General features: G+C 38.7%; 1 protein-coding gene across 10 annotated transcripts in view; it reads left to right on the forward strand.

Moving 5' to 3' along the window:
• Positions 1 to 11,213, forward strand: part of FHOD3 (formin homology 2 domain containing 3) — a 415,016-nt gene that overhangs the window by 304,482 nt on the left and 99,321 nt on the right. For 6 of the 10 annotated variants that reach the window (XM_074875159.1, XM_074875167.1, XM_074875176.1 and 3 more), the window contains 2 exons: positions 6,832 to 6,933; positions 9,207 to 9,584. The exons of 3 other annotated variants lie outside the window; for them this stretch is intronic. In XM_074875159.1, the coding sequence (XP_074731260.1) occupies positions 6,832 to 6,933; positions 9,207 to 9,584 (480 nt within the window). The remainder of the gene's footprint in view (positions 1 to 6,831; positions 6,934 to 9,206; positions 9,585 to 11,213) is intronic. One more of the 10 variants, XM_074875213.1, reaches the window with a different exon arrangement.

The raw sequence follows: 11,213 nt of genomic DNA on the forward strand, positions 1-11,213 counted from the left end.
GCAGCTAGGATAGAAGAAAAGAAGTAGCAGAAGTGTACCAAAGCATTTGTTTGTTTTACAAGGACTTAGGAAACTGGCTATGAATTGTGTTGTCTAACCTATGAAAGTGGAATTTCATTCATAAATTGAGGACAATAACAAGCAAATGCAAGAGAAAAATAAAATTACATCCACTGTGACTTGCAAAGATCTCTCCTTGATGGAACATTTTTCATTTTCTATTTGGTCATCTGAGTGGGCTTCAGAGAAGTAGCTTTCAAAGTGCTCTGCAAGCGGTAAAACAGGTCAGAGGTTTGAAGGGGATGGGGGGGGAAACAACCTTGAAAGAAAAAATTGTGAGATCAACTGTAGTATTTCATTTAGAATAATATTGTGGAATGGCTAATAGTGGTCTTACTTCACTGAATGTGGCCTGTAGTCCTAGTCACGAGCTGTTCCTCTGAAAGGCAGTGAAAGTTTAAATGAAAGTAATTTAAAGAAGCTAAACTGAAAAGCACTTGACTTAATTACAAAAAGAAAGGGAGAGAGAAAATTCCTCATCAATAATTAACAGCCCACAGGGTGTTTCAGAGTATGGGAATAATGGCCAATAGCTTTACAGTTCCTCTATCCTTTCTTCTCTGTGTCACTTTATAACTCCAAGGCCCTTTTTTTCACTGAAGTTTGGTGTTCATGTTTCTTGGGAATTTCTGTATAATTCTGTCAAAGGTCACAAAAAGCTCAGAAGTACACTTAGGGCCTTTTCTAATAACTTGAAAAATTAAGAAGGAAATATTTATTAAGACTTTAGTAAAGGTTAAATGAGCCGGGCGCAACTTGGAGTCATGTACCAAAAGGGAGATATTGTAATGTGCTGTTATCTCATGAATTAAATTTTATGTGCATTTTATGTGCAGACCAAAACATTGGTATCCTAATTATGGCAAGACTGTCCTTTTTTCTATTGTTCTATATTCAAACATTAGTGGTCAAATTCCTCCTGAATTAAAATGATTTAAAGCATATATTAGACTTCAAAAATTTCCTTTGATACCAAGGAGAGCAGAATTTGTTTCTGTGCTCATGCTTATTTTCTGGCTTTGTTTTTTTTTGTTCCTTCAGCACAGCCTTTGATCTTTCTGTTAGCTGTATCTTTGGGGGCTTTTTTGGAGTGGAGGAGTGAAGAAACTTGTATTTCTGGGCTACAGGCTAGAACAAAGAAAGCCTGAGTTTCTTCAAGCTGCCTTCATAAAGACTCTGCAAAGGGAGGAGTTTGGGGGGAGCCTGGAGAGAACAGAGACTACATAACCTTGTACATGTTGTTCAGCTCTAGGTGCCAGTAAGATGGAGAGCATTTTTAGTGCTTTGAGTTCTTGTGGAGTGAGAGTTGCTGTCTTCAGAGTGATGCCTTAGTTTTAAAATCATCTATCTGTGACTAGGTTAAGTGTGTCTTAGGTATGATACTTAGCATCTTACAGACTTTGCCCCTGTCTTCATCTAAACTTGTAGATGAGTCCCTTGATTATAATTTCCTTCCATCAGTCTGTGTTTTTTTAGTGTTTGTGTCTCTGCAACTTAGAGTAGCTATTTAATATCAGCAGGACAATCGACACTCTTTCTATTTTCTTTAATTTATTTATTTTAAAAAGGAGAAATGATAATGCATTAGTTCTGAAGCCTATGCCTAGATTTCGTTTTGATAGCCGAGTGGTTCTCTATCCATAAACTACACTTTCACAGTCTTTTTAAACGTGAACGTATTTTAAGGGGCTATAAATATTTTCATGTCAAACTTTAGTTGAAACAACTGAGCAAAACCTGTGCCTAAGTAGATGCTTGTTAGTTGCCATGACTGATGATACACTTTATAAAGGTTTGTGGGGGTTTTGGGTTTTGTTTGTTTTGTGGGGGTGTTAGCCTGTGGCAGTAATCCATTTTAAAGACAAAAATGAACACAGTGATTGTTTTGAAATTTGTTTTCACTGCTATAAAGCTTTTGTTTAAATACTTCTAATCTGGTACTGTTATCGTGGAACTGAAGTAATCCAGCAATAGCCTTAAGGTTAGATGAATATATCTGATCCTTCAACATTAGCTGAAGCCCTTTCTCCCTGCCACAGGATAAATATTTGCCTTCTGTTGAACAGGATAGGCTCCTCTGTGCTACTGAAAAACATGCGGGCTTTTGCAACCAAGTTTAATTGTAAACCTCCCTATGAGTCATTTTTCTTAATTTAATTCTACTATTACATTAACACCAAATTTGCATGTGTATGTGGGAGGGAAAGTGAGCTTTTCCACATCATCCTTTCTCTATTGCACACAAAAATGGACACATAACTCTGAAGAGTCCAGGTGAATTCACAAATCTGTCTGCTGTTCTGTTTGCGCATCCATCCATCTGATGTTCTTAGCTTTACAAGAATATCATCTGTCTGTAGTTGGTATTTTCCCATTTTAATAAATATTCAAGTGGAACTTTTCCTTTTCTACCTTTTAGGAAAGTTTTAGCTAGCAGGTACTACCTGTTTTCATGGACAGAATATCTGTTCTCTAACAATACCGAGAAACAACTGCCACTATTGGTTTGGTTGAAAGAAGAGCACGCTTGATTCCTACCTGTGAGCTTACCCCTCTCCTCTCATCTGTATCTGATCCATTTTCTGCAGATAGTTCAGAGAGGATTTTCCAAGTGTTGAGCATCTCTTTAAGCACACGCTTATTTCCATTGTGCAGGTTTCCCTCGGCCAAATTGGCTCCCCCAGGTTGGGGAGCATGCCTGCCTCTGTGCACATCACCAGTCATCTCAGCAGCCAACACATGCAGAGCCAGCTGCTTCCTCTGGCTTTTCCAGCCAGTTGCCATGTACTTGCTGTCCTCCTAGAGATAATATTAGCAGAGGAAGAGAGCTTTCCAATCAAAGCTTCTTCGAAGCTTTTGATCTGGAAGTCAAGGAGATTTGAGGAAAGAGTCCTTGGTCTGACAGAAGAATGATCTTGCTGGAATCTCCAGAATTTAATCCACCAGTTAAGGTATGGCGATGGGCCCACAGAGCCACTTCACTGTTCCTAGACAGCTGGAGGGAAGCAAAGACGTCAGTTAATTTCCAGCCTCTGTCATAAAAAAAGCCGACTCTGGTGATTACAGAGGTCCTCTTTTTGGGTCAGGAGTAAATAAACTCATCTTTATGATTTTGTCAATCTCAGATCTCAGCAGCTAGCTCTTGTAGATCAGGCACTGCTGTCAGCAGCATTGGAAGTGCCAGTCCACCAAGCCAGTTGCTCTAATACGCATGTAACGCGTGCTTGATGTACTCCATGAGCTCTGAGCGGATGGTGTGTGTATATGATTTGCATATGCTCCCTTCTTAGAGTCCACCCAGTTAATTCAATTTTCTTCGTTATTATCCACAGTTCAGATATATGTGCAATTAATCAATAAGAGATTAACTTTCAACAGAATACTCAGCTTGGAAACAGTACCCATTAGGGATGTGTTAATGTCTGATTATAAACTGTAAAAGCAAGTGTGCCACACAGGGTTGCTGTACATGCATAGGGGTTTTTTTTTTTGAAATATGATATTCGCAAATAATATACAAATTAAGGGGCTGTTACTATTGATCTGCTCCTTTAGAGTACAGCAAGTCATAACATCTGGGAAGCGGGCTCTTGACCTTTTGCTTCCTAAGACAAAATTGCAGGTAAACATCACAGCAGACAGAAGCATTTCCTTCATATGACATTATCAATAGTTCGTGACCCATCATGAAGGAGAACAGGGGCTAAACATTCCCTTCAGCTCCATGTAGATCATATCACCTCCTGGTCCAAGTTCTGTTTCTCGTTGTAGGCAGGAGTGTGTCTCTACCTACAGACTGAACCCAAAACCTTACAGGTTCCAAACTGGTCTTTATGTAGTGATGGTTTTCAGTCCAGTAACTGACTTAAAGATTAAAATAATTTCCTGTTTTATAACCTAGCCTTCAGTACAACTTACCAGAAAGAAGCATGTATGTAAAAAGCTGTGGTCCTTTAAACATAATTATCATGTATATTCTTAAGAGCTATTTATATTTTAATCATATCTTTAAGTAAATGCTGGTGCTTATGGAAAATGTCATTGATGTCTCTGGAAATTGAGATCTCACAGTTCCGTTTCCTGGTTTGTTTTTCAACTGTTAACCTGAGCTTATATGGACATTTCTGTTGTAGTTTTAAAAGCTGATTGGTATTCAGGATATTTTAGCAGACAACTAGACCTTCCAGGGTAAGGTGCAGTAATTTTTTTGTGAGGGACTGGTCATATATCCTAATATCCATATATCCTATTATGAAGGCTATTATTTATAGGCTTAATTTAGGGTGTTTTCATATTTATAATTAAGCTAGATGTATGGAAATCCATTTTTCTCAATAATGGATTAGAACAATACTTTGCACAGCAGTAAGAAACCCGAGGATTGTATTTTAACTGATTACTGCTCACCTGTAGTATTTAATATATGGTTCACTTGACAGTTGTACACTTTCTACACAGAAGCTCAGCATTTTCAGAAACAGGTGCCTAAAATTAGAATAGAAAGTTCCTGTTTAGTTCCAAGCTTCAGCTGGCTCTGGGGAAACAGACTGTACAGTAAAAGTAGATTCAGGCCTTTAGGTACCAATTAAATATCCTAATCTGATAAATACTGATTACAAAAACTCTGCACATTGGGGAAAGGAACAGCTTTCATTGCTGGTATGTAAAAGACTTGATATCAAGACTTTAGACCATAGGTTCAGGGTTATAAACACAAGATGTAAAAATAAGATGACAAGATCTCAAGGAAAATATCCAGGACATGTTGCTCACCTGGCAAGTGTTAGTTTAGAGACCTGATTATCCTGTGTTATGAAGTGATCCTTAAACATGATCTAACCCTCTCAGTTCTGGATCCTTTTATTTTTCAGCTCCTCTGTCTGTTCAGTGCAATTATAGCTCAGTGGTTCCAAGTTCAACCCCTATTGTATAAACTCCTGTCCTTACTACCATGCACTTATGCGAACAAATAAATTTTCAAAGAAGTCTTTCAAATTTATGAGATCCGCCATATCAGGTGAATATTTCACTTACTATTTTGGGCATTTTGAGACAATTGAGGAGAGTGAGGAATTTGACATCATCAATCTGGAAACCTGGTGAGAGCTTAAAACAGTAATAACTGGGCTGCTCTGTTCATATAAGCAATAGCCATGCTATCAGCATTGTAGGATGCATTGTCTTCTTATCAGAGAACCATGATCCCACAGAGCTTCATGAGTTATTTCCCAAATGTGATTGCTGTAGGACTGGCAGATGCAGATGTTTGCGCTTCACAGGAGATAATAGCAAAGCTAGTCCCGAACTGTCCACTTGTAAGGAGAAGAGATGGTACGAATGCTCCCTGGTCAACTCCTTTTTTTCTTTTTTTGGTATACCAATATATACATGTGTGGCAGTCGAGAGGTGTCTCTGTAGGAGAGTTACATGTTTGTGGAGAGGACAGGCATATAGAGAGATTACGACTGAGATGTTTATGTCACCATGATACCTCAGGAATGGTTGCAAGTGTTTACCTTGTAGATGTTTGCCAGAGTATTGGAAGAGGTCCAGGTGCTGCCATTTTCCTGATTACTCTATAACTAATTCCATACAAATGCCACAAATTTTGGATATTGACCCTTTACACTGCACTCAATGAGTTCATGATCTCACATTGTAAATATTCATTATTCTTATGACATGGGAACTAATTCTAAATGGAAAAAAATGCACAGAGCATCCCTTCAGAATTAGAGAAAAGAAAACCAGCTTTCAGGGAAATGCAAGGAATATGAGTGTCTTACAAACTTTATTACTGTTTGTATGGGTGGGAGTTTTTTTGCATGGAGCAGAACCTAATGGTATACATCGTTAAATCAAGTGGAGAACTAGATCAACTGTAAATGCAGAAGAAGTCCAAAGAGAAAATATTTTCTAAATATTCCATGAGCTTATTGGTTTGGGGAGCAAAAAGCATAAACGGGAGGGACAGGAGGCAGACAATGTAGCCTTTTCTGTTTTGTTTAATATGGTTTTCTTTTTTACTTACATGGTTTGTAGGTTATGGAGGCTTTATGTGTGACTTACAATTCTCCTCTGCCAGAATTACTGCTGAACCAAAGCCTGCTTTGAGCATACTAATGACTCTTTACTGAAATAATTCATGTACTGGCATCCGATAACTTAAATATTGCTATTTGCAAGTAATCCTGAACTGATTTGGTCTCTCTGTTATTTCTAACTTAATGGCTCAGCCTGTTCTGTTTTCCAATTGAGCCATCAGTTGCTTAACAGGAATGTTTTATTTGTGTTAATTTAGAAAGTGTGATGTCCAGTGCTAGCTGTCTCATGCCAGCACAGCGTGTACTGTCCTTTAAGCCAAACAGACACAGCTTAATGACTAACGAGATGAACATTGGTATTGTCATGAATGTTTTCCATTAATGCCTCTGCAGGTAGGGCAACAGCAAATGGAAAGCCAAGCTCAAGAGAAAACAATGTCATTTTGGGGGTCGTAAAAATTAATAGTAAAATATGTAAATAGGGGAGAGGATAAAATTTTTGTATTGGTAGCTACCCTTGCACCCACACAGACTTAGTGGGAAGTTTTAGGTGGCCTTTTGTCTAACATAGGGAGGCCGTAACTTGTCCCCCCCACCCCCCCCCCCCAGTGTTTTCCTTCCATTTCTAACTTCATTGCATTTCATTTTCTGGGCACTCACATCGTTTTCTCTTCCACCTTCTCTGTTTCCATCCCACTGCATGCTTCTTTCCTTGGTCTGACCTCAGAGAGGAGGAAGAGTGTGAAGAGGAGGAAGAAGAACAGCCAGTCACAGAGCCCAATACTGAGGATGAGGGGGAGGAAGAGGCCAGTAGTCAGGTCAAAGCCAGGTACCAGGATTCAACATCGTCCCTCCACCTTTTCCTCAGGCTCTGGCATGAACTCACCAGCACAGTGTGCAGCAGCATCTACCTTTTCACTCACATTCCTAGATCACCTGTTAAAGCCACCCCAAAAGGAAATCTTTTTGCCTTTAAAAACTTTGTTGATGTGTGTGTGTTAATAGAAACATGTTTTATTACATAGGCTCAATGCACTAAGAACTGTCTGCACTCACTCCCTTTGTACAAAACGAGTAACACTCACAAATCTTAAAAGATTTAGCAAAGAACATAACTGCTAAGCATGACTTGGGTTTGTCTTTTTAGTTAAGGCAATGGTGAAACGTTGCAGCTCTTTGCTGAAGATATTGCTTGCTTTTTATGTTTTCATCCCTATTTTAATGATACAACCTTACTAGCAATATCTGTTGCTATGAAGAAGATTGACATTTTTTGAATGCTGCCTATGATTTCTATCAATTTTGTTCATGTTTTAATAGGAAAGAACTACTTCGAGGCAAAGCTGATATATATATATATGTAATTTTCTATATACCTGCCCCTCTGTGTATATACGCATATAAACAAACCACCTATCAAAACAATATTCTCATGTTAAAATTTTCCACTTATTTCTGAGGTATATATGGATTTGGCATCTGGCAACTTTATCCTAATAAATTGGAAGAAAGAAAATATGTTCTTTCTTCCAGACAGCCATTTGATTTAGGTTAAATTGCTTAGCTTTGCAACTCAGCAAATGAGATTGGATTTTTTTTTAAATAAACCACATTCACGCAGACACTGTACAGCACAGAAGGAAGAAAGGAAACTGTTTAATGTGCGAATTCCAAAGAAAATACTGTACTGTTGTTATTAATATCTTCTAGTCTGCAAATCTTGCCAATGGCTGCCTGAAATTTCAAAATTAAGTGATAATTTCCTCAAATCCAATTCTTAAAAGTCAAAGCTAAGATACAAGTTATTAGTATAGCACATGAATATACTAAAATACATAAAAATGTTAAAAATAACAAGGAAGAGCTGTGTAAAGGGCGTGATGTGCTTTTAGATCGTCTTTTTGAGATAACTGGATGATATTACAATGGCTTTTCTAAATACCTCCCTTCACTGTCACTGTAACATAGCAAAAATGATCTGTACCCTGGCCATTTGTGTTAGATGCTGTCAGGATGGGTAGCACTAGCCTGGCTTCAGTGACTCCTGTCATGCACAGCTGGTGCAATAGATGAAGGTTTCCACATTGCCCACTGTGCTGCTGTTGTGCAGAATGATTACCTGGTATATACCTGATGATTAACTTCATAATATCCTAGCATATGTAACGTATTATGGTTTTGTTGCATATGCTGTGCCAAACCCACACTCCTCAGATAAGGGCCATGCCTTGCATGCCTGTAGGTGGATTGCAGGGGTGGTCTTAGGAGAGTGAAATCAGCCACCTGCTGAGTAATCCAGCCCAAAGCCCATCCACAGTGTTTGTGCTGGAGCTACTAGCAAAAAACAGATATCCCAGAGTGCAGATCCCATGGCTTTTCACCTGCCTTGCTGCTTCTGTCACTCACCAACACCTGCCTTCACTAGAGCAGAGCAGATGTGTTTTCTGTTGCACTTGATGCAACTCTGCAAGTCTCTAACACCAACATGGGATGCTGACACTCAGAAATTAATGTCTTCATACTAGACAAATGATCTGCTAAGGCATTGGTTTTGAAATCATTCTAAACCTTAATTTTGGCAAAACAGTGCTGATTGAGTGGGTTTTGTTTTCATCTTTGGTGGATGAACATTTTTAGTAAAAAGATCAGATCACCAGGGAGGATGATAATCAGATATCTGGCCTTGAAGAGGCAGTCATGCAGGTTGTATCTTGAAGCATCTATACTCTGTGGACCATGTTGTCCAGTGTGTTGAGACTGCTTTGTACTGCTCTGACAATGCTTACAACCTAACTTGAAATACTTGAAAATTGTTCAGAAAATGTTTGTGAAAAGGTTCATGAAAATTAGTTCTGAAGCCTGTGGGTTAAATCCCTTCCTTTCCTTTAAGTTGAGTCACTTCCATTCCTCAGTATTTCCAGCCCCAAGAAGAATCCCTTTGGGATACAAAGATTAAAAAGTGATGATTGTCTAAATTTAGGAAGTTTTTGTTTGTCTGACTCTCCTTATTTTTTTTCCTTCAAGAGGTACTATCTACTGATCTCTCTTTTCCCCATTTTTCTCTCCTTCCCTTCCCTTTCTCATGATGTTTTCCTCTTGCAGTGGAGTCCCAGGTGCACGGGAGGCTGTGAATGAAAACGTTTCACAGTGTTGTGATTCTTCAGTCGTCTCCAGTGCCATTTCTCCAGCTGAGAGGCCTCTCTCCTGCTCTAGATCAAAGAGCTCTTCTAGCAGCTCCTCTTCTGTGCCTGACTCATCTGTCTCTCATCATAATTCTGTTCTTTCATCACCATCTTCACCTGCAGCAGCATTGCTAAGCTCTTCCCAAAATTCATCAGCATCCATTACTCCAAAGGCATCTCCAACGGTGGAGAAATTACCTTATGTACCACATACTCCTTTTCACCTCTTCTCGTATGACTTTGAAGAGTCTCCAGCATCTGTGAAAGAAAAGGAAGCTGAAATGATGAGGGAAAACAGGTAGATTGTATATAGCTGACAATTTTTAGATAAATGAATAATGCCTTTCAAGAGGTTCATAGTGACAATAATGCACTCTGTGTGTTGTATTATTTCCAGAACACACTGTATTAGTTTTAGTCCTGTAAGTCTGTATTTTGATTCAATTGATATTCTCCCCTTTGTTGCCTTCATTTGGTCTTACTCCTCTTCAAGGTCTATAGTTAATAAGTATCCTGGCCTCCTCTATACAGCAGTAGATAAATAACCTGTGATTTGGGAGATCACAGAAAGGAGCACCATTTTGCTCTCATTTACAACAATGTAATTTGAAGACACGATTTCATGAAAATTAATGGAGCTCTTCTGCTATAAAACCAAGAGAGATCAGATCAACATTTGGAATTCAGAGCTTCATCCTGGCTTCAAAGACTGAACTGCCAAATCCCGAATTTGTTGTTAGATTACAGTGCATATCCCTGTCTTTGCCATTTCAACTTGTGCTTGTAATAAGAGAAGTAGATTAAACCCTATAAAGAGAGTGTAGCACTTAGAATATAGTTTTCCCTCCAAAACAGGTGCTCAGTTCAGTTGCTCCTCATGTATTCCTCTTAGTTTTTAATTTTAATTTTTAATTTCCCTGTCCCACCCATTTAAAAACAAAAAGAAATTGTTTTGTCTCAATCTGTTTTCAAGTAAAACAGAATGACAACAGGTAACACTAAAAAAAATGCTAGAAGATCATCTTGAAAAGAGCTTGATGATTTTTAGCTGTCTCTCCCAATGGTCAGTGTTCTCTGAATTAGGCGCTGAAAATGTACACATATATTGTGAGTGTATTTATTTCTTCCTTTCTCCAACAGTCCTTCTGAATTTCTGCATGTGAACAAATATTTTGATTCCTTTGATCCTTTTAATTTTCAATCTTTTTCTTCTAATAGGTGGGTGGGTTTTGTCGCTTTTTCATTCCACTGAAAAGCCTATAAATCCAAGCAGCTGTTGAGAAGGGTCTTGGTTTAAGTATCTGTCCTCACCTGCAGCTCGAACACTGGGATTCCTCTAAATTTACGTTTTCCTGCATAGGTGCAAATTTCCCTTAGGCCTCTCACACTCATTTATTGCTCTCTTATTGCTGCTGCTGTTAGAATTACACTTTTTAGAGAGTAGATTCCTAGATACCTCCTGTACCTGCAATATTTACTATTTCTGCAGTGATTTTTTTTCCTCTGACCATCCTTGTGCTTCTAGTGACCACACAGGATCAAGAGCATGGTGTGGGGGAGGATTGTGCTGAGTTTATACGGAGAAAAAAGAGGGAAAAGCTTGCATGATTTGGGCAGTAATGTGTTTATAAAAGAGGTAAATATCTGGGGTTTCTTCAGAGTGAACGGTCCTGGGAGAAGGCCATTGCATCTACATTGGTATATAAGACAGGAAGGAAAAATGGAAGTCATAGCCACTAGCAGAGGAAGGTTAGAAAGATAAACATTGTGTACAGGATACAGACTTACCGTGGTGTGCTGGTTTTGTATTGCTACTCTTCCAGCATCTGTCTCCCTCTAAATTTGATATATAGGGATGCCGTGTCCAGGCCAGTCCCTCTGAATTTGATTGTTAATACTTGTAGGTCTGAGTCCATAGAAGGACTCA

The sequence above is a fragment of the Strix uralensis genome, chromosome 1, assembly GCF_047716275.1.
Source record: "Strix uralensis isolate ZFMK-TIS-50842 chromosome 1, bStrUra1, whole genome shotgun sequence".
Taxonomy (NCBI): domain Eukaryota; kingdom Metazoa; phylum Chordata; class Aves; order Strigiformes; family Strigidae; genus Strix; species Strix uralensis.